Genomic DNA, 24591 nt, shown 5'->3' with positions numbered 1-24591 from the left:
TTTAGCTTCTATATTTGTACAAATGTTTCTTAGAGAGCAGCTGAGAAGCCGGCAAGGCAGGGGGGAACCTGGCTTCCTCCGTCACTGGAGCAAGCAAGCCTCCCTGTTCGCATCAGCTGCCTGGCTGTCGGCCGCCATCTTGGTTGGCAGTTAATTTGCATATCTCAGTGATTAGCCAATGGGAAGGTTAGCGGCCGTACGGCTAATTACCATGTTTCTCTTTTATTAGATAGGATATATATATATATATATATATATATATATATATATATGTATTTTTCCAAAAATCAGATAACTACAGCAAGCAATTAACAATGAGATTACATGATCTATTCATTTTCTGCTTTATGCATTTAAACATCTTAAGCTTCCTTAATGAGCATGTATTAACTGGAGTCACACAAAAAACAAAAAATAGTTTTGTTATTTTAAGGTACTTTATATATTTTAAAATACACATATGAAAAAAGCAAATTAAAGATAATGAAATCACAAATACAAATACTCCCGTTTTATACAATCATATACCATAAAAATGCAATTCCCAAGTTAAACCATTCATTCTGGTAATAGTGGTTGAGCGTTGACCTATGAACCAAGAGGTCACAATTCGATTCCTGGTCAGGGCACATGCCCAGGTTGTGGGCTTGATCAGCCGATCAATGATCTCTCTCTTATCATTGATGTTTCTTTCTCTCTCTCCCTCTCCTTTCCTCTCTGAAGTCAATTAAAAACATTTTTTTTAAACACCATACATTATTGTGCTGGTTAATATCACACACTGAGGTTATTTCTTTGGGAGCAAAATACTATGAAGTAAGTTACTAGACCCCCCTCATCCCCCAAAAAAAGGTACTAAAAAAAATACATTAGATAAATCAGACATAACACAAAAGTGATGACAAATACATCAGTAGTTCCCAATCTAGCTAGGTTGCAGAAATATTGGTAAACCTGAATAAACCTGAAATCAAGATATGACTGAAATATAATTCATTCTCAACTTCCAAAAATAATATATTAAAAAAATTTTTATATATAGGACAATAACAAGACCTGCAAAAACTTTGGAGGAAATTATTTTTTCACAGAAACCTCATAGTCATATTTTAGGCTGAAACTAGGGAATCAAAACTCAGTGGTGCCCTAGCTGATTTGGTTCAGTGGATAGAGCATCCGCCTGCGGACTGAAGGGTCCTGGGTTCAATTCCGGTCAAGGGCACATGCACAGGTTGCAGGCTCCATCCCCCTTATTCTCATTGATGTTTCTCTCTCTCTCTCTCCCCGCCCCTTCCTCTCTCTCTTTCCTTTCCTCTCTGAAATCAATAAAAATACATTTAAAAACAAAAACTCAGTGGTGTGCAGTTTTCTTCACCATAGTGTTTTGCTTTATATTTTAAGAAAAGCATATGACTTTAGGCTGGAATACTGTTTAGAACATGGCAAATGTTAAATGTTTTGAACCTGCTAAATTTGCCAAATGCTGTACAACACTTAATGTCTCTCTACAACAGCAGTCGCCAACCGGTGATCCGAAGACCACTGGTGGTCCGTGAGGTCCGAAAGATTGGCAACTGCTGCTCTAGGAGACTCATAATGCATTTAACATATAAAAGACACAGTAAAAAAATTTATCCCAATGTTATGTCAATTTCTATTAACACAATCCTTATTTCGAGAAATACATACATATATGTGTATATGAACAAAAGAGAGTTTAGGAAATGCTGATATAGGAAAAATAGCAAGGGCTCTGGAGTCTGAAGACTGTGCCACAGCTTACCAGCTGTGTGACCCTGGCAAAGTTACTTAATTTCTGTGGGCCTCAGTTTTTTACCTGTAAAATGAAAATAACATCACCTGCCTGAGTGCTTAGCACATAAAAGATGTTTGGTAACTTAAATAGTCCCTCTAATTTTTCACATAATGCTTTGTATATTGACTTTATATCAGCAATGCAAGTTTTAGGAATCTATTTTTTTATACCATCTTGTTCAAGGTTTCCAGTATGGTGTCAATTATATACAAAATAAATGCTTAAATCTTGCTAAGCAATCCTAGTAAAAAAAAATCATTACTTTAAATATTTGTAGAATATAAGTAACCATGAAAAATTCTTAGAAAACATAAAAACGAGATTCTATTCAGATAGTCAAGATATAAAGAACAATAAGACTTTATCCCTGCTAGGAAGCAGCATAAACTGGTTGACCAAAAAAAAAGGTCTCCGTTTCTTGATAAAGACTGGTAAGAAAGACTTGTTTGTTACCCTCAAGAAGTCTAGTCAGAAATTTAAGGAAGGGAGGAGATAAAAGATCAATAAATATTGAGTACCTATTAAGTGCCAGGGATTATTCTAGGGCTAGGCACTGGGTAAACAAAACAGTCAACAGCCTCACATGCTTACACTCCAGGCGGGAAGACAAATAGACATACCAGATAGTAATCAGTGACTTATAGAAGTAGTTAAAAAAAGAAAAAGAAAAGTATAAAACCATGTAAGAAAATGGGGAAGTGGTATTTTAGATAAGATAGTCAAGGAAGGCCTCTGAGAGAGGTAACAGGTGTCTAGAACTGAATGAAAAAAAAGCACATTTCAGTTTACCAATGCCTTTACAATCTTGAAGTGGCACTTTCTATTTAGATTTTTTTGTTAACATTGTTCAGAAAAGGATGCTCAACTGGTAGACACAGAAATCACTAGAGGGTCACAGTATATAGCACGAGACTGGATGGTACCACAGTAAATAACATCACCAAAGTTCCCACTGCTTCGCAAATCAGATTTAAAATGTTTTAGTCATATGCACTACAAAGCTAATTTTTGCTATTATTAACTACCTGTCATCTAATTTCTATTTAGACATCTCCCAAGGGAAGGCAGCACAAGAAGAGAAGCTAATGCATTAAAAATCATTTAAGCCCTAGCCAGTTTGGCTCAGTGGATAGAGCGTTGGCCTGCAGACCAAAGGGTCCTGGGTTCAATTCTGGTCAAGGGTACGTACCTTGGTTGCAGGCTCCTACCAGACCAGGGCACTGGTCGGGTGTGTGCAGGAGGCAACCAATCGATGTGTTTCTCTCACATCGATGTTTTACTCTTTCCCTCTCCCTAAAAATCAATGGAAAAATATCCTCATACGAGCCTCCCCCCCCCCCCCACCCCGCAAAAAAATAATTTAAAACAAATGAAAAAAATCACTTAAAATAAATGAATAACCCATTAAGGGTCTTTAGGGCCATCAACCTGAAGGAATTAGGAAAACTAATCTTCCCCCATCTCAATATTTCCAAGCTATCCCAATTGTTAGTTGCTAATTCTTCCTCAATACTATAATGGATCCCAATGTGTCCCTCCATCAACACTACCCTTCTTTCCACACGTGTAAATATGTACATTATTATAGAAATGTAGGCTAAGTTGATGAGTAATGTCTCCAAGAAATAACCTAAATCTCCTATCTTGTTCCTTATACACAGTACTTTCTTAATGGTAAAGGTGCTTTTTAACATACTAGATTTTACATTAGGTGTTCCTTTTGAAGTATTCACCTCTTATTATTACACTAGAGACCTGGTGCACAAAATTCATGCATGGGTAGGGTCCCTAGGCCTGGCTGGCGATCAGGGCCGATAGGGGTCTTCTGGCTGCTGGTCGGGGCCTCCCTTCCCGAGCTGCCGGCCAAGGCCTTTCTTTGTTCCCCGCCACCCCCTGGTGGTCAGCACACATCATAGTGAGCAATCGAACTCCCGAGGGAACACTTTGCATATAAGCCTTTTATATATATAGAAAGCCCCTACAATATAATTCATTTAACAAATTAGTTTTATATCCCAGCACTGTAGTAATTGCTAGTTACAAAGTATACAAAAAAGACTAAACAAGAACCACACTTCTGTACAAAAAAGACTAAACAAGAACCACACTTCTGTTGGCTTACTATTAAATACAAGAGACAAACATGGAAACAAATATTCTGGCACCAAACTTATATATGAGATAGTATTGGAGTATACTAAGTGAAAGAACCACCTTTCAGTTAGCTGAAATCAAAACACAGTTCTGAAAGAGTATAAATATTTCAGCCAGGTCTTAAAGAATAAATAGGCAGATGGGGAAGGGAAAACCCTGGAGTGAAAGTGGACTAAAAAAGCTGGAGTGAGAGCTGGAGAGGGTAAGAAGGGTCCAGAATTCTAAATGCCTTTGTATACCAGGCTGATGAGTCTGAATTTTATCTTGTCTTTGGGGCAAGAAACCACTGAAGAATGTTATGGAATAAAGTGACTAACAAGATTATACTTAAAATTTAGAAAGAGCGCCAAAATGGTTTGTAGATAAGGCCAGTCAGAAGGCAAGGAACCTTGGCCAAGTGGCTCAGTTGGAGCATTCGAGTATTGTCCTATACACCAACAGATGTTTCTCTCTCTCTCACTCTCTTTCCCTCCCTTCCTCTCTTTCTCTCTAAAAAATCAGTAAAAACATATTCTCCGATGACGATTTTTTTTAAAAAGGCAATGGAGGTTAGTGACAAGGATATTATAAAGCCTGAGCTAAAACAGTGACAAGAAAAATGAGTTAAAACTATAAGATAGATCCTGGCAGGTGTGGCTCAGGGGTTGAGGGTGGACCTATTAACCAGGAGGTCACAGTTCGATTCCCAGTCAGGACACATGCCTGAGTTTCAGGTTTGATCCCCAGTAGGGGGTGTGCAAGAGGCAGCCAATCGATGATTCTCTCTCATCATTGATATTTCTATCTCTCCCTCTCCCTTCCACTCTGAAATCAATTAAAATACATATATTTTTAAAACCATAGACATACATTTACACAATAAATATTATGCAGCTGTAAAAAAGAAGGATCTCTTACCCTTTGAGACAGCATGGATGGACCTGAAGGTTATTTTACTAAACGAAATAAGCTAGTCAGAGAAACACAAATATCACATGGCCTCACTTATATGTGGAATCTAATGAATAAAATAAACTGACAATTAAAATTGGTCCAGAGACATGGAACAGACTGATAGATCTCAGAGGAAAAGTGGAGAGGGGGGAGAGAAATTAATCAAAGTGCATACATGCAAACCCACTGACACAGACAATAGTATGGTGAAGGTGGGGTGTGGGTGGAGGCCAGATGGCGGAGGGAAATGGGATATCTGTAATACTCTCAACCATAAAAATAAATTTAAAAAAATAAGTATGTACAAAATCGAAAGAAAACAAATAACTAAGAGGAAATACAGTGAAATCAGAAAACTTCAGAGGAAGTGACATTTGCACTGGGCCCTAAAGAAAGAATATTTGCCATGCAGAACATGAGAGAAAAAGATAGAACAGCACAATAAGAGGGAAAGACAGCCCAGCGAGCATTTAGGGTCAAACCTATGAACCAGGAGGTCATGATTCGAATTCCCAGTCAGGGCATATGCCGGGGCTGCAGGCTCGACTCCCAGTAGGGGTGTGCAGGAGGCAGCCAATCAATGATTCTCTTGTATCATTGATGTTTCTATCTCTCTCTCCTTCACCCTTCCTCTCTGAAATCAATAAAAATATATTTAAAAAAGAGGGAAAGACATAAGAATGCTTAATGACCTGAGATTTTGTTAAAATAATTCTATCCTTTTGGGGATCAATCGGTTGATAAATACTTAAATGAAAGCTTAATATGTGTCTTGGATCTTAAAGAATCAAATAAAAATTAAGATCATCTTTCCCAAAATAATGCACTTGGAAATTCACAGGCAAAATTTTAATCACAGAAGCAACTGAGACCACACTTTGGTCGTCCATGAACTCCAAATACCCTTGACTAAGTTAAGAGTAGGATTAGAGTGAGGGGACTGGCTAGGTAAGAGCTGAAAAGTAAACTGTGGGCAAGGTTGTGAAGGCTTTTTATATTCCAAGGCTAGGAAATCTTAAAAACTGAAGACAATTCTGAGGGCATTGGTTTTTTAGTCCACACAACAATGAATTTACATAAAGGACAATAAGTACTATTATTACTCCATTTGCAAATTAGAAAACTAAGGTTTTAAAAAAATACATGCCCAAGGTCACAAAACTAGTTTACTTAAATGGTGAACTATGCCTAACTTAGACCCTTTGTATTCAATCCCTATTCTAGGAAAACTGAAATACATATATGCAGTACTCATTTATTTTAACTATTTAAAAATTTACAAAGTTGCCCTGGCCGGGTGGCTCAGTTCATTAGAGCGTCATCCTGTATACCAGAAGGTTGGGGGTCCAATTCATAGTTGGGGTGCATAAGGCAATGGTTCTCTCACGTTGATGTTTCTGTTTCTCTCTCTCTCTCTCTCTCTCTCTCTCTCTCTCTCGCTTTCGCTCGCTTTACTCCCTCTCTTCCCTCTCTTCCCCTCCCTCTAAAATCAATGAAAAACATAATCTCAGATGAGGATTTAAAAAAGAAAATGTTACAAAGTCACTGTTTGTATAGAACCTAAAAGTGTCTCATGTAAGCAAGGTTTACTCATTAAACTACTTTGCTTGATATTCTCAAAGTATAATCATTCACCTAATAACTTTGAGCTTGTTAATGAAGACTACTTTAAAAGTCCTCAAAATTTGTGTTACAAATAGAACAACCAGTTGTAAAACTTCAGGAATCTTGGTTCCCAAAATATAGCAAAAACTTGAGAGAATATCATCAATTATTTTCATAAAAACAAAGGGAAGACTGTTTTCTGGAGTTTATCTTAACCCACAATATCTGGAAGACAATATTTTCAGAAAAAGAACTGAGGAAAAGAAAAAACAAAAAAACACATCCCATAGTCACTGAATACAACTGTTCACTACAAGTTAATCTAGGTATTATTTTCTTAGTAATTATTACTTCTGCAATTTTGTTTTTATCATCTTCACAAACTCCTGACAATTGAAAACATGCCCAGAAGAGACAAGCTTCTCTATCCTTTCATATGTTAGTTTATTTCTTGACTTGGTGCAATTCCAAAAATAAAACCATTTCTTTTAAGTGCTGCAAAAGATGGAGAGAATATGGTCCCAATCTGTAGCAGGAGGAATCTACTTGGCACAACCTAAGTCTCTAGGACATTTCTAAACTAAACACCTGATGAAAATACATTTATGGCAATTAAGCATCCCAGACAACACAGGTCAGGCCTTTATGATAATGTAATGCTACTACCTATCTTTACATGTTATGTGCTCCCAACTTGAGTACTTAGTGCAATGTCAGGGATACCCACAACCAGGGTTCCTTAAGAGGATAGATAAATCTTATTTTAGCTTTCAAGTGTGAAACCAAGACCCCTTAAATAAAACATGGTTGGTAAAATTTTTCCTGCTTCATCATAAAATTAAAAATTTTCTTCTGGCCCTGGTTGGTGTGGCTCAGTTTGTTGGAGCATCAACCCATTCACCAAAAGGTGGCTGATTTGATTCCCAGTCAGGGCACATACTCAGGTTGCTGGTTCAATTCCTGGTCAGGAGGAGTGTGGGAGGCAAACGATCGATGTTTCTCTCTCACATAGATGTCTCCATGTCTCTCTCTCTCTCAAATTAATTTTTAAAAGTTGAAAAAAAATTTTTTTCCTGTATCTGGTGAGCAAGAACACACTAAGTTGACTTTATCTGGGCTACTGGAAAAAATGTGACAAAAATGTTGTGATAAATATTATAAAGAGTTGTATATAAACTTTCTATTTCTACTGTGTGTATAAAGCATTACCAGAAGATAAAGGTCAGAAAGCAAAATACAATTTCACAGTCATAGTTTTACCCAAGGTTATCAGCTAAAAAATGGTAGAGTCACAATTAAGATCCAACTAACAACCAATTCCACCTGCTTTCTACTATAACATACCATCACAGGAAGACCTTTTCTTCATTTATTTGTCCAAAAATGTTTTGGGAAAAACTTTAGGCCAAAAAAAAAAAAAAAAAAAAACCACAGAAAAGCCCTGGTTGGGTAGCTCCACTGGTTAGAGCGTCATCCCCACATGACAATGTTGTGGGTTCAATCCCAGGTCAGGACACATACAAGAATCAACCAATGAATGCATAAATAAGTGAAACAACACATCAATGTTTCTCTGTTTATCTCTCTCTCTCTTCCCCTCCCCCCCTTTCCTCTCTCTTTAAAATCAATATTTTAAAAATCGTATAATACAAATACTTTCTTTTTTAAATTCTTCTGTACCTTCACATCTTTAGTTTATGACCAAGATTCAAGACATTAAAAGATTCGTTTAAAATAAAATCTAAGCTACAAACACTAGCATAAAAAATATATGCATAATATCCTCTGATAAGCTTCAATTTGACTCGTTACATCCATTCTTATTACCTTTCTAGAAAGACCAGTCAAGCTTAGAAGTCTTACCCCAAACCCACAATTCTCCCACCCTCCTCTTCACTACTCCTTTTCCATTTAGCTCTTTCTCTCAAAACATTCTGTGTTCCCTGAATGCTAAACACACACACAACACTCACATTTTTTCATCTTTTCAGCATAGGGCCTTTTCTGATCAGCCTATCTAAAGTGGCCTTTCCCAGTTACTTCCTTCTAAGCACATACTGTACTCTAGAGTTAATCTTTTCATTTATTTTTACTAGTTAATTGTCGGTCCCATTAGGATGTCCCATGAGGACTCTTCCCTCAGCACTGTCTCTACACCTCCTTTCCCATCATTACCAAAACTGCATTGGAAATTCTGTTGTTTCCACCACCTCCTCCCAACTATAAGCTCATCAAGTGTAAGCGCTGTCTTAGTAATGTTTCCTCAGCACATCATAAAGTACCTGGCACTATCCTATGGAGTCCGTATAAGTTAGGAGAACAGATGTATGTAGTAAGTACAAATGATCATTACTAGTGAAGAAGCAAAGAACAATTGCAGTTTAACGCTTCACAGTGCAAGGAAACGCTACAGGTTATAGAATAAAAACTGGAGTGATACAATGTATGGAAAAGATTAGCAAGGACAAAATTCCATTCAGAGATGAGGCGCTTCTGGCTCAGCAGACAAGAGGGGGAAAAAGTAACCAAGCTAGTCAACTTTTTATTCTCCTCCGGACCAGTAGAGCAAAGTGTTCCCCAAAATTATAAGTTTGGAGCACCGCAATTTATTCAACAAAGTCAACTATTCGTTAAGAGTCCAAATGCCAACATAGTATGATTATTTTACATGCTCTATACTGGATAAGGAGCAAAGGGTTAGCTCTGAAACCTGATATAACAGTAGGAGAAAGGACAATGGCATGTCTTTAAATTTATAAGGGGCTCAAAAACATTGAGAAAAATCTCGGTGATCATGGAGACTAAACTAAACATAAGAACAAATACTAATCATAGGTTAAAACCAGTAGGGCACAGACACGGTCATACAACTGCCAAAGGAGAGCACACTCCACATCCTTCCTGACTTTCTTCTACTCGGAGATCCCAATAACCACTACCAGGCTCACCAGCCGCATTTACGGGAGCAAAATCCTCAAAGGAATACAGAAGAGTCGAAAGAACGCCTTAAATGTTTTTGTTCGTGGGTGTGTTTTTCCAAAAGCGCAAGAAACCCTCCACCTAACCAGAAAGCCCTAGACGCCTTTCAAAGAACTGTCACACCTTTTAGGGACCCAGGAGACGCTGACTCCAAAGATAAGTCCCTGGCCCCAACACCCATCTCCGGGCCATTGCGAAAACAAAAGCAAAACAAAACAAAACAAAAAAACAGGCTTTCCAGTTTGGAGATCTGCACTCCACTCAAAAAAAGGACCTCCTGGCAGAAACGGGCAATCCAACCCTCCGAGGGCAACGGCGCTCCAACCACCCAGCCGGGCACCGGCAACGGCGACAGGGCACGGCCCTCACAGGGAACCGCCGGCGCCCTCCGAGCTCTAAGCCTGACCCGGCGCCACCCGCCCCGGCGGTAGCTCAAGTCTGGAAGAGGGGGGGCCCGTGGTCGAGCTTCCGAGCTGGGCCTTCCCGGCCCGGGGGCGCGGCGAAACGGAGGGAGCGCCTTCCAGTCCGGCCCCGGCTACGGCCAGGGATCCGGGGCCTCTTCCCTGGCCTCCCCACCCCGCCGCCCCAGCCAACCCGTCAGCCCTTCACCTGGCAGAAGCTCCGACAGTAGTTCAAAGATGAGACCTCCGACACCTCTTGCTCCCTCAGCTCTGTCTCCAGCTGCCATAGGCACGGTCGCAGTCCAGGGGCTCCCGGCGCCGGAGATGTGGGGCGCTGACTCCGAGCCAAGGACTCAGTCTCGCTCCGGTCTCCCCCTCCGGCCCCCGCCGGAGCCTCACCACCAGCCCCGGCGGCGGCAGCGGCGGCGGCGTCTCCCTTTCCATCCGCCATCTTCCCACGGCCCAGCAGCGCGTAGGCAACCAAGCCACGTGACTTGGCCTGGCCACGCCCCCGGTAGGCCGCGCGCGGTGACGCGCAGCCTGGCGACGCCGGCGCCGGCCGGATGCCGTCACTGGGGGAGGGACGCTCCTCCCGTCCGCGGCCTCCCCGACGGCGGGCCTGCCCACAGCCTGACAGCTGGCCGGAGAGGCTCCTGCCCGAGTCAGCTCCTCCAAAGCCTTTACAGTCATGGGTCAACAAGCCGACATGCCTGTAGACGTCATCTAAAATATGAGCAGGATGACCTTGGAGCTGCGATCGGAAGAAGAGCCTTGGAAGGAAAATAAGGAAAGATTGTGAGACCTAAATGAAGGCTAGTTCTGTGGGAACGTGATTTAGAACAGAGAGGTCATTACAAGTCAGCAGGGAAAGGAAGAACTCTTACATATACGGCGCTGAAACATTTTTTTCCAAAAGGGAAAAAAGTAAAATCAATGATTCTCATCATTGATGTTTCTATCTCTCTATCCCTCTTCCTTCCTCTCTGAAATCAATAAAAATATATATTTTTTTAAAAAGGACATTACAAAGGACATATAATATACTATTTATTATTCCATACTATAATTTTTAAAATATGTCTTTATTGATTTTAGAGTGAGGAAGGGAGAGGGGCAGAGACACAGAAACATCGATAAAAGAGAAAAATCTATCAGCAGCCCCTTGCACGCCCCACACCAGGATCCAGCCAGCAACCCAGGCATGTGCCTTGACCAGGAATCCAACCGGTGACCTCCTGATTCATGGGGTCGACTCTCAACCACTGAGCCACACCAGCTGAGCTCCATGCTATAATTTTTAAAAACATACAAAACAAATGCTCAACTAGTAAAAAATATTAAAATAAGAGGATGCATAGAAATGGCATATATTGCTTTTAAAATGGAAGTGCCCTGGGGAAGGAGGGAAGGAGGTGTAAGAAGCACCTGTATTACTTCTTTTTTTAATCAGAAGCCAATATTCAACCAATCACACCAGACACATAAGCACCTATTATGTTCTGTGCACTTTCCCAGGTAATAGAGATTCAGAGGAACATGGATTTTAATGGACCAATGTGGCTAAATAGTAATGTGTTAGATGTGGGTAGTGGATACATGTTGTCCGTAATATCATTCTCTGTACTTTTGGAAAATACAAATAATTGTCCTAGCTGGCTTGGCTCAGTAGATAGAGTGTTGGCCTGGGGACTGAAAGGTCCTGGGTTTCATTCTGGTCAAGGGCACATGCCCTGGTTGCAGGCTCAATCCCCAGTAGGGGGCGTGCAGGAGGCAGCCGATCAGTGATTCTCATCATTGATATTTCTCTCTCTCACCCTTCCTCTCTGAAGTCAATAAAAATATTTTTAAAAAAATACAAATAGCCCCTAACCGGTTTGGCTCAGTGGATAGAGTGTCGGCCTGGGACTGAAGGGTCCCAGGTTCGATTCTGGTCAAGGGCATGTACCTTGGTTGTGGGCACATCCCCAGTAGGGGGTGTGCGGGAGGCAGCTGATCAATGTTTCTCTCTCATCAATGTTTCTAACTCTCTATCCCTCTCCCTTTCTGTAAAAAATCAATAAAATATATATTTTTTTAAAAATACAAATAACTTTTGCAATACAAATAATTAACACATTACAGACGGATCATGAGAATTCTTGCTTCATATTACACAGTGTTTTACAAAGTATCATACTTTAAAAAGATATTACCTTGTAAGAACAGGTAATAAATAACTTCAAAATGCAATGGGTATTTAATTTTAAAGCGTGCCTTTAACATTTATGAAAATGTTTTTTGTACTCATTCAATAGAAACTTGTCTGGGCCACTGGGTAAAGCTAGCAATAAAACTACTGGTCTGCAATGTGTTAAAGTCTTTTTTTAAAAAGGAAAGATCAGTGTGTCTGGAGTATGATGCAAGAGAGAGAAAAAGGTAGAGATGAGGTTGGAGAAGAAGAAAAGGGCCATATCACGTTAAGTGGTGGTGTGATATCATCTGATTTACACGCTTGCTGTTGTATGCAAATAGGTGGTGGGAGGCAAGAATGTAGCATTTATCAATTACGTATGTATTTTATAATTTATCTAAACATCCCTGGCTCATCAAATACCCAGGTATGTACAATAATAATTAAATTCAGTCATCTTTGATATTTCCCAATATTTAGTCATAAAAATCATAGCCCTATAATGTACCTTTTTAAATTTTACTATAAAGGTATGTTTATCAAGGTGGAAGGATAGGACATGTTTTATCTAACAGTGTACTGTGAGCTTGGTTATAACTTCTAAATAGACATATGGTATGTGGGCCTCCATTTGTGCTCTTGCTCCCAACCCTATGAATAATAAGAACGAAGCTGCTAACTTTCACCACTGCTCTGAAATCCAGACTCTGCCTCCTAATTTATCCTTTAGATATCTAGTAGGCATCTTACACAAACCATGTCCAAAACAGCTCCTTTCCAAGTAAATGACACTCTATTCATCCAGTTGCTTAAGCCAACGACTCTGAAGTCATGCTCAATTCCATCCTTTCTCTCACTCTCCACATCTAATCCAATCTCTAGATTGAAAATATATTCTCAAATATAACCTTTTTCTCCTCCTCTAGCCCTACCTCTTAACACCTCCCTTCTAAACTTACATAATAACCTTTCTAGTGGACTAGCTATTTCTGTTCTTGCCCCCCTGTAATCAATTCTCCATACAATAGCCATATTATAATTTTAAAACAATTCAGGTCTTATCACTCCCCCTGCTCAAAACATTCCAGTGGCTTTCCCTCAGCCTTACCAAGCCCATAAAGTCCTACCGACCACCTTTCCAAACTCACTTCCCACTACTTCATCTCTCACTGGGCTCCAGCCATATTGGCCTTACCATTCTTGAACAAGATAAGCCCCATGACTTTCTTACCTACTCTTCCCTCTCTGGGGAACACTTCTTTATTATCATTTCATTCAGGTTCAGGTATCACCTCAGAGAGGTATTCCCTGATGACCCTATTTATTTATTTATTTTAAATATATTTTATTGATTTTTTACAGAGAGGAAGGGAGAGGAATAGAGAGTTGGAAACATCCATGAGATAGAAACATTGATCAGCTGCTTCCTGCACACCCCCTACTGGGGATGTGCCCGCAACCAAGGTACATGCCCTTGACCAGAATCGAACCTGGGACTCTTCAGTCCGCAGGCCGACGCTCTAGCCACTGAGCCAAACTGGTCAGGGCCTGATGACCCTATTTAAGATACCCTTGCTCTCCTTTCATTTTTTTCTCACTTTACTTGGCTTTACATTATCACTCTTTTATGTGTCTTTCCTTGCTAGAAAGTAAATTCTTTTTTTTTTTTAAGATTGAGATATCATTGACATAGAACAAAAGGTAAGGTGATTTGTTTTATTCAATGCTGTACCCCTAGAATCTGGTACAGTAGTTCCTGGCATATTGTGGGTACTCAACATTTGTTGTGGAGTTTTTTTGTTTTGTTTTTTTAAAGAAGAAACTAAAATCTTATGGTATTTAAATGAGACTTGCTGAGATCACTTAGGGGAAGTGTGAATCAGGAGTCACCAACTCATATTCCTACATGCCTTAGGCAGGTAACCTACATGAATGAAGGAGGCTGAATATCACTATTTTGGAAATAGTAGGCTGATTAAGAAATGACCCAGCACTAGCCAGTTTGGCTCAGTAGATAGAGCATGGGCCTGCAGACTGAAGGGTCCCGGGAAGGGTTCTGGGTTCCATTCTGGTCAAGGGCCATGCCCGGGTTGTGGGTTCAATCCCCAGTAGCTTGCAGGAGGCAGCCAATCAATGATTCTCTCTCATCATTGGTGTGTCTCTCCCTCTCCTTTCCTCTCTGAAATCAATAATAATATATTTAAAATAAAATAAAAAATGACCCAGGCAGCAGGTACTCAGCTCTAACAAATTATTGCTATGTGAGAAAGCACATCCCATTTTTCTAGATCTTCTCCAAGAGAAATTAGAAATCCAGGTTTTTTAATACAATTTCCCCCTCCCCCCTCCTTTCTTTTTCTTTTTTTTTTTTTTTAACCGCAGGATCTATGAGCCAACAGTTTGTGACCTCAAACAGAAAAAAAAAGGAGGAGGGTCCAGGATCACTCCAAAATTGACATGTCAGAGGAAGGATCCAGTCAGCAAAGAATGTTGAGAAGGAGCCATCAAAGAGGTGGAGGAAAACCAGAAGAATGTGGAGACAAAAGAAAACAGTGGCAGGGAGAGAATAGTCAACTGTGTAGACCAGTGATGGCGAACCTTTTGAGCTCAGCATGTCAGCATTTTGAAAAACCCTAACTTAAGTCTGGTGCCGTGTCACATATAGAAATTTTTTGATATTTGCAACCATAGTAAAACAAAGACATATTTTTGATATTTATTTTATATATTTAAATGCCATTTAACAAAGAAAAATCAACCAAAAAAATGAGTTCATGTGTCACCTCTGACAGGCGTGTCATAGGTTCGCCATCACTGGTGTAGACTGCTAGTAAGAGTTTGGGTAAGATAAGGACAGAAAAGGGATCATTTGGTACATCATGGGTTTGTTGGTAATCTTGACTATGGAAGTTTCTATTGATCTCTGGTAGGGAAGTCTGATTGGAGAAGGTTGAAGAATTAACTGGAGATGAGGTAGTTTTAAAAAAAACAGGAGGAGAGGAAATTAACCCCTTTGAGAGGTTCTTCTATAAAAGAAGAGCATAAAAATGGGGCTGTGCTATAAGGGGCATGTGGTTTTGGAAGGAATTCTTAAAGATAAATTCTAGAGTATTATTTATGCTTATGGAAATGATACAGGAAAATGAGAAAATTATGATACAGAAAAGATAGGGGGAACTGCAGGATAAAAGTCCTTTGAGAAGGTAAGAGGAGATGGCATCCAGAATACAAGAGAAGATGTGTTCTAGGATAGATATTAGAGACATATTTTTGCATATATTGTTAAAATAACATTGAATTTTATATATACTATCATGAAGTATAAAAATAGACACCAGGGACTAGCTTTTGTCTGTATAGGTTAGCAGTTGTCCTTCATCCTATATGGGTGGCATTAGACTGTGGTAAAGAAAGATGATTTAAAAAAAATATATATATATATATACATATATATATATATATATATATATATATATATAATTGATTTTTAGAAAGAAGGGAGAGAGAGAGAGAGAGAGAGAAACATCAATGATGAGAGATAATCATTGATTGGCTGCTTCCTGCACATCCCCTACTGGGAATCGAGCCTGCAACCCAGACATGTGCCCTTGACCGGAATCAAACCTGGGACCCTTCAGTCCGAAGGCCGACGCTCTATCCACTGAGCCAAACCAGCTAGGGCAGAAAGATGATTTTTTTAACACAGTGTATGCAGATTCTCTTTGGCCTTGACTCCTTATGTCTGGTGATAAGAATGTTCTTTTCCTCCAGGTGCAGGGAGGTCATCTTTTTTTCTCTTAGTTGAATTTATTGGGGTGACACTGGTTAACAAAATTATACAGGTTTCAGGTGCACAATTCTGCAGCATATCATCTGTACACAGTATTGTGTGTTCACCACCCCAAGTCAAGTCTCAGGTCCATCACCATTTTTCCCCCTCTATACCCTTTACCAACTCCCTCCATCTTCCTCCCCCCAGCAATCACCACACTGTTGTCCACATCCATGAGTTTTTTCTCTTTTTTGCTCTATCTCTCCACTTGCCCCTCTCCCTAGTCCCCTCCCCCCCATCCTCCGCCCCGACAGCTGTCAACCTGTTCTCTATCTATGAGTCTGGGATAGAAATTAGAGACTTTATTTTAACTTGAGAGAAGCTAGAGAATATGGGTACAGATACAGGAAGGTGTTTGAACATTTTTTTCCTCCATGAAATATGAGATAAAGTCCACAGCCGACAGTGAGATGGGGGAGGAGAGGCACTAGTCCACAGCCGACAGTGAGATGGGGGAGGAGAGGCACTATTGGACATTTGAGGAGAGAGAAAACCTTTGTTAGAGTTGCAGGAAGATTGTAGGGCAGTGGTGAGCGGCACGCATTTGTTTAACAAATGTTCATTGCCAGTCTACTATGTTGCTACATATCTGTCTGTCTGTCTGTCTGTCTATCTATCTATCTATGTATCTATCTATCTATCTATTTATTTTCGTGCCAGAAACCCATGAGTCTACTATGTTTCAGGTACTGTCCTAGCTAGAGTTGGAAAAGCATCATGAATACAAGAAGTCCCTGGGTTTTGTATTCTTTTTTCCCAAAAGTTACAATATAGTTAATTTATTTGCAACTTTCTTTAGTCATACTCCAGTTCTAAAGTTACTCCCATTCCCCCTTGATTGAAGCTGGGTACTTCTCAATACGCTATTGGTAACACAATTACAGGTAATAATTTAGGGTATTTTCATTTTTCAGATTCACCTATTCAGATTCAAAAAGCATTGTGGATCCGTACTATGGTTGTGGCATTTCCTCTCAATATAGGCAAAAACAGAGTTCTGGGGTCAAATCCCAGTTCCACTGCTTATTAGATATGTGCTTCTTCTATGTTATTTAATTACCTTGAACCTCACTTTCCTCATCTTACTGTAAAATGGGCGTAATAATAGCATGTATCTTTTTTTTAAAATATATTTTATTGATTTTTTACAGAGAGGAAGGGAGAGGGACAGAGAGTTAGAAACATCGATGAGAGAGAAACATTGATCCGCTGCCTCCTGCACATCTCCCACTGGGGATGTGCCCGCAACCCAGGTACATGCCCTTGACTGGAATCGAACCTGGGACCTTTCAGTCCGCAGGCCGACGCTCTATCCACTGAGCCAAACTGGTCAGGGCAATAGCATGTATCTTATATTAATGTTGTGGGTCTGATGAAATATATTTGAAGTGTCCAGAACAGGGCTGGACACATAGTAAGCACTCAATAAACATTATTACTATTGCTTCTATGAAGTTCAGACTCAGAATAATTTTAGCTTCTCTTATTGTAGACGCCCACACATACTGACTTCGGAAACAATTTACTTTAAAAAATATTTTTATTAATTCAGAGGGGAAGGGAAAGGGAAAGATAGAAACATCGATGAGAGAGAATCATTGATTGGCTACCTCCTGCACACCCCCTACTGGGGATTAAGCCTGCAACCCGGGCATGTGCCCTTGACTGGAATTGAACCTGAGACCCTTCAGTCCGCAGTCCAGCGCTCTATCCACTGAACCAAACCAGCTAGGGCACAATTAACTTTTTAAAAAATTGATTTAAAATATTTTTAAATGTTTTCATTTATGTCAGAGAGAGGAATTGAGAGGGAGAGAAACACCAATGATGAGAGAAGATCATCCATTAGCTGCCTCCTGCACACCCCGCTACTGGGGCTTAAGCCAGCAACCTGGGCATGTGCCCTGACTGGGAATGGAACCATGACCTCTAGGTTCATAGGTCAACCCTCAACCACAGAGACACACTGGCTAGGCTTAATTGATTTTAGAGAGAGAAGAAGGGAGAGAGAAACATTGATTCATTGTTCCACCCATCTATGTATTCATTGATTGATTCCTGTATGTGCCCTGACCGGGGATGGAACCCAACACCTTGGTGATTCAGGTCAATGCTCTATCCAATTGTGCTAACTGGCCAGGGCTGGAAACAATTTATTCTCATGACTGTCCTCTGAGTGACAAAGTGATCAGAAGTCAGACCCACAGTGTGCATCATTAAAGGAGCTGTTTCGGCCAGAATTTCTCATTTGCAAGTTCAAGAACTTGATTCTCTCATTTCATCTCGGTAGTGATTAAGTCACAAGAGCCCAATTTACTAATTTACTCTAAGAAATATAATGGCTTCCCTGTAGAAAAGTCAGTTTGGGAAACAAAATTAGCATCAGAAGGATGCTTAGGGAGCGTAGAATTGGTATAAAGGGAATTAGAAGATCTTAAATCACCCCCATTTTAACACTCAGGCTTCCTCTCATAATTATTTTCTATTCTTTCTCTTTCTCCTCCTAGAAATCTAATCAGGTGAGATTTCAAATCCTATTAATTTGTCTTTGGGAAATTATCTTCCATCCATCTTTTTTCTGACCCATTTCCACTTATTCATTCCTGGGAATATAAGTAACATAGTATAGTGTCCTCTAAAGGTCTGAGGAGAGCGTGGAGGGCGAGAGTAGAGGCCAGGGGAGAAAGCAGTGTTTGTACTCCAGAACCTGCCCATAACTGATTCCCCATAACTGCCGCCACTCCCTCCCAGGTCTTCTCTCTGGGACCCCAAGAGAATTGTGTTTCTTCCCCTGGAGCTTAGTGTTGCATTCTGGGAGGGAGGCTTTGTTGCTGTGTTCTGATGAAGGATCAGGGGACCCAATAGCAAAAAAAACCAAAAGAGATAACAACTCAAAAATCTCACAGAGGCTGTTTCAGTTGTTTTCCTCCTGCCAGAGATTTCCCCTGGAGAATTATTCTTTGTTCTTCCTTTTGGGGATTTTATACTGTTGGACTCAGGGAAGGGGCGATTCCTTTATTGTACTACACCCTTACACAAGTCCCACTCTTCTCTTGCTTGGGCTATTGTAAGAGCGTCCCAGCAGGTATCCCTGCTTCTAGGTCACCCCACTAGCTCCCTGAGATTCATCTTCCTAAATTTATCTCCATCACTTAAAACTTTTCATACCTTTTTTTATTTCAAATACAATAAAAATCTTTAGCCTGGCTTCTAAGTCCAACCATTTATCACCTGTTAGTCCTAAGAGCACAAAGTCCTTGCTAGCTCCCCAAGCATGTCACCACTCCCACCATCCCCATTCTACAGTTTTCCTGCCTCTGTGTTTCTGATCAATTTGTCACCTTTTACTGGAACTCCCTGCCATTTTTACTGAATGGAATTAAGAGATAGTACTTATCCAGTCTAAGTAGAGTGGTCCCCAGCTACATTTGCCTTCCTTCAGCCCTTCAAATGCTAATGTTCTTGTTGTCCTCTCTACCTGGAACATAATTCACCTATCCAGCTCCCTCTCAATTTTCATGGTTCTTCTCTTAAAGTAGGTCCCTTGCTTTTCTCTCTTCTGGCATCCTGTTCTGCCTTCCTTCGTAGTATATACCACAATCTTTAATGATTCGTTGTTTAAGTATTCATTTATTTGTTTAACCCCCCCCCCCACACACACACTAGATTGTAAACTTGCAGATTGTGTTCATGTCTGCTTGTTTCCCACTCCATTTCAGTGCCTAACACAGTGCCAGCACAAATATTTGCTGAATGCACGACTTAAAATCCCCTATATTCTCAATCTCTTCTCTGCTTTAACTTAAACCTAACTCTCCCTCAAAGACCACTTCTCCCAAAGACTTTCTTCTCTCTTCTGTTCACTTCATAGGTTGGTATCTGGTGGCACAGAGTAGTTGCTCCATATATTTAATTACTACGAAATTTACTTGCTTTTGTCCTTTTCCTTTTAATCTAATGACTGGTTAGAAAGATAACCCAACAGTGTAAAAAATACTCGTCCTTCCGATAGACTGAGAGTGAATCTGCTACTGACTAGCTGGTGGTCTTGACCAAGTGTTTTTCTTTAACTTCTTTCAACATTAAGCTTCTTAACAGAAGTGGTCAGAGGTACCAGGTTAGGTTGGCCTAAGGCAGTGATGGCGAACCTTTTGAGCTCGGCGTGCCAGCATTTTGAAAAACCCTAACTTAACTCTGGTGCCGTGTCACATATAGAAATTTTTTGATATTTGCAACCATAGTAGAACAAAGACTTATATTTTTGATATTTATTTTATATATTTAAATGCCATCTAACAAAGAAAAATCAACCCAAAAAATGAGTTGGCGTGTCACCTCTGACACGCGTGTCATAGGTTCGCCATCACTGGCCTAAGGAGTTAGTCTACACTGCCCCCTAGAGGACTTTTGTTTCTGGGATGGTGGACTGAATCCTAGGAATGTTTAAAAGATCTTTGTGAATTACTCCGACACCCTGGAGAGAGAGAACTCCAGCCAGAGGTGACCCCAGCACAGGCAGTGGGGCCAACTCGCATGAACAGTTGGAAAGTTCAGTGATCTAGGGGAGGGCAGCACAGACTTCAACAAAGGTCAGCAACTCATGGGTAGAAGAGTGACAGTGGTAGTTCCAGTTATTCAGAGAACTGGGGAGGAGACCTCATTGATTAGAGCTTGGAGATTTAGGATATTGCTAAATGTTGGATATATTTGTGTTCGTTATGCTTAGGTGAGATCAGAGGTATTTTTGAGCCACATATAAAATGAAGATATATAAAAAATGAAAAAAACAGGAAAAAACTTAAAAATAAATAAAATGAAGATAATAAATACCCACCTGTCAGAGTTGTTGTGAGGATCCATTAAGAAAATAGATTATATAAAGTGCAAATATGGTGCCTAATACATAATAGATGCTCAATAAATGGCAACTGCTATTATTTTTCTTGCAAATAATAAGACAAACTTTCCACCTTTTTTATGCCACATGACAAATTTATTCTTTAATAATAAAGAGAATCAGAAAAAAAATGGATTGAAATAAGAACGTGGTGAAATTGAAGCGGGATTTTTGGACTGGAACACGCGGTGTTCCCCTCGGCAGGATGGTTCCCGGGCTCTTTGTCCGTTGGAGTCGAAGAATGAATCCACAGACGGAAGATGGTACAGCAAAAGTGGACATTTATTAAAGAACAAGCACAGACCCCCATGTGGGGGAGGGGAAAGAGTCCCACCGAGTTCCCTTTTCCACGGTTTATAAAGGGACACGGGACATGTGAGGTCCTCCTTCCTTGTTTTCCTATTCCCTTTGGGCTCTCTTCTTCTCCTTCTGGATGAGGGGCTTCCTTCCTTTATTTTGTAAATACAGACCTTCTGCTGTTTCTAGCTTCCTTATTCTATGGAAATGTACCCGTTGCAGCTTTTCAACTCCCCTATTCTATGGACATATACCTTCTTCTGCTCTGCAGCCCTGTGCTTCTTCCATGGTCCCCTTAATTTCTAAAATTTCCTAAACCTGTCTTTTTCACCCCTAAAAATTCCTGTTTCAAAACTATGCACTGTTTTGTAGACAGTCCTTTGCTTTTGGGTTTAATAATAAAATACAGACATTCTGTTAATTAATTAAATGTGTGTAGTTAAATATATTAAAAATCCATTAATAGATGATAATGTAATTAAGTGGTTACCAGGCGAGGGGTGGGGGATAGAAATTGATCAAGAAAGGACACACACACACACACACACAAAGAAGGGGCACACAGAACCTCTTGGAATGATGGAAATGTTCTATCCATTATAATTCTATCAAATGTTCTATTCAATCAAGAAATCTTATCTTAATTGTGGTCATGGTTACATGTATATATACTTTTGTCAAAATTCATTGAACTGTACACTTAAGTAGATGTTTTATTGTCTATAAATTATACTTCAATAGAACTCATTGTTTTAAAAATCCAATATTTTCATGTTTCATTATTTTAATAATTATTTTATTTAAATCAATTTGAGTAGTAATTAAACTTGAGATTATTTTTTTATTATTCACCAAGTTATTGTGCTACTCAACAAAAGTTATTATGCTGCTCAAAGAATTCCTGAATATTTAACAATTGGCTTTTGTAAGCCCATATGAACTGACTCCAGCCCTATATTTCAGAATGCACATAATTGTTAGGTTTAACCGAAGAAAGGCACCAGAGTCCAAATTAAAAGCAGAATGCACTGTTTATTCACGAGGCAGATGCTCTCGGGTGAGGTCCCGCGTGAGCACGGGCAGAGGGAGTCACACCCGCCTATGCCTGGCAGAGCTTCTTTACGCTACTGTTGGACCAATCCGGTTTATCTGAGGTAGCTTGTGGTGGGTGATTTATGAGCGGGAAGTTTGTACATCTGCACCCTGGCCATCCTGATAAGTCTCAGGTGGTCATTCATTGTCCAACGGGATGTTAACAGGATGTTAGCACCGCTGTGACTTGGTGTTCTGGTAGTTCCCAGGGGACCGCTATTGTCCAACTCAGTGGGTGGGATCGGGAAAGTCCCTATCTTCCCAGCCCCAGACCTTACAATAATATTTGTATTTGTGTGTATGTACATCCGTATACAGTGGGGCCTTGACTTACGAGTGTCCTGACGAACGAGTTTTTTGAGATACCAGCTGTCTTTCCTCCGTTTTTTTGCATTGAGTTGATAGAGTAATTTGAGTTAACGAGCTCCTTAACGAGCTCGGTCTCCGAACGAATTAAACTCATAAGCCAAGGCCCCACTGTATATATTTGCTAGTTAATGTCCTATTTCCTTGTCCTACTGAAATGACGTACAAGAATGATACCCTAATAACAATGAGCACAACTAGCATCTATATCTTGACTGAACAAACCTTATTGGAGAAATGGCTGATTCCATGACTGGGACAGTAAAAATCTTACTGGTTCCTTACTAAGGAAAGGAAGTGTTCACAGAATGATGATGTAATAAACTCTTTTTACCCATAATAGAGCAGGCTCAGTAACCCTCCTGGTCTGCTTTCCCCAAGGCTATTATGTCAGAAAACAGAGCTTATCTCTCATTGGTTTGTTTCACATGCCTTTTCAGAGCCAGGGGGAGTTTAGTGGCTCTCCATAAGATGGTTTCATCTTACTCATGAAGAAAAAATATAACAATATTATACAGTCACAATATCTTTTTTTATATAGGAAAAGATGGAAATTTATTGGGAAACAAGCATAGACTCCCTCCCACGTGGTGGTGGGGGGGGGGTGTCAAGGAAAGACCTGCAGGCACAGTATCTTTTATGGCCCACTATCACTCAGCAGTATGAAATGATCTTCAATTCATTTGTGCAAACAATGCATTTGAAACCATATCATTCAACATGACCCTTCCTTAAGACAAGAAAAACAGCCCTGGCTGGTTTGGCTCAGTGGATAGAGCATCGGCCTGCGGACTGAAGGGTCCCAGGTTCGATTCCGGTCAAGGGCATGTACCTTGATTGCAGGCACATCCCCAGTAGGGAGTGTGCAGGAGGCAGCTGATCGATGTTTCTCTTCATCGATGTTTCTAACTCTCTATCCCTCTCCCTTCCTCTCTGTAAAAAATCAATAAAATATATTTAAAAAAAAAAGACAAGAAAAACAATAAATAATATATATATTTAAGATATGTGTACACAGATTCTGGCTCTGTACTTTGTGTCTCAAGTCTTTAAAATGGGATAAAAACAGAAACTACATCATGGGATTACCTGAGGATTAAATGCATTAGTATATGTAAAGTGTTTATTACAATCTACACTAATAAAAGAGAAAAATGGTAATTGACGTACGACCGCTACCCTTCTGATTGGCTAATCAGCGTATCCTTATGCAAATTAACTGTAAGCCAAGATGGCGGCCGGCAGCCAGGCAGCTGGAAGCGAACATGAGGCTTGCTTGCTCCAGTGACTGCAGACTCCAACGTTCCCCGCCTGCGCTGCCGGCCTCTGAGCTGGCAGTTTGAAACATTCTAACAAATATAGCCGGCTGGGATCTCAGAGCTGAAGTTATACATTGTTTCGATTATAGAACGGCAAACAAACCAGCGGAAGCCTCAGAGCTAGAGCCAGAGCTAAAGCTGGCCCAGAAGAAAAAAAAAAAAAAGAAAAAAAGGAGTGGTTGGGAGCTTCCCGCCAGCCTGAAAGCAGCCCTCAGCCCCTCACCCAGACTGGCCAGGCACCCCAGTGGGGACCCCCACCCTGAAGGGTGTGTGACCAGTTGCAAACAGCCATCATCCCCTCATCCAGGCTGGCCAGGCACCCCAGTGGGGACCCCCACCCTGATCCAGGACACCCTTCAGGGCAAACCAGCCGGCCCCCAGGCCTCTATCCTATATAGTAAAAGGGTAATATGCCTCCCAGCACCGGGATCAGCGGAGCCGCGAGGCCTCCTGGCACCAGATCAGCATGACAGGGTGCAGCGCCCAAACCCCCTGATCGCCCTGCGGCTCTGTGTGTGACAGGGTGTGGCGTCCCAACCCCCTGATCGGCCCTGCTCTGTGTGTGACAGGGGGTGGTGCCCCACCCCCCCTCCCGCCCCCAACGGTGCCTGCTGTGTGGGTGACGGGGTAAAAGCCATAAACTCTCCCCATGGCCTCTGCCCCTATGTGGACAAGTGGCGGCCCCCCAACACTCTGAACGCCCCTGCTCTTTTTGACAGGGGGCGGGCCC

General features: G+C 40.8%; 1 protein-coding gene across 3 annotated transcripts in view; it reads right to left on the bottom strand.

Annotated features, from left to right (window-relative positions):
- RLF (rearranged L-myc fusion) overlaps nt 1–10371 on the bottom strand; it is a 64031-nt gene extending 53660 nt beyond the window's left edge. For 2 of the 3 annotated variants that reach the window (XM_006098140.3, XM_023761906.1), the window contains exon 1: nt 10097–10371. In XM_006098140.3, coding sequence (XP_006098202.1) covers nt 10097–10339 — 243 coding nt within the window. In that variant the 5' untranslated portion in view covers nt 10340–10371. The remainder of the gene's footprint in view (nt 1–10096) is intronic. The other variant, XM_023761908.1, reaches the window with a different exon arrangement.
- Nucleotides 10372–24591: the final 14220 nt, after the last annotated feature.

Source organism: Myotis lucifugus, unplaced genomic scaffold (assembly GCF_000147115.1).
Source record: "Myotis lucifugus unplaced genomic scaffold, Myoluc2.0 scaffold_222, whole genome shotgun sequence".
Lineage (NCBI taxonomy): Eukaryota > Metazoa > Chordata > Mammalia > Chiroptera > Vespertilionidae > Myotis > Myotis lucifugus.
The sequence above is the reverse complement of the archived record's forward strand: the minus strand, read 5'-3'. Positions and strand labels throughout refer to the sequence as shown.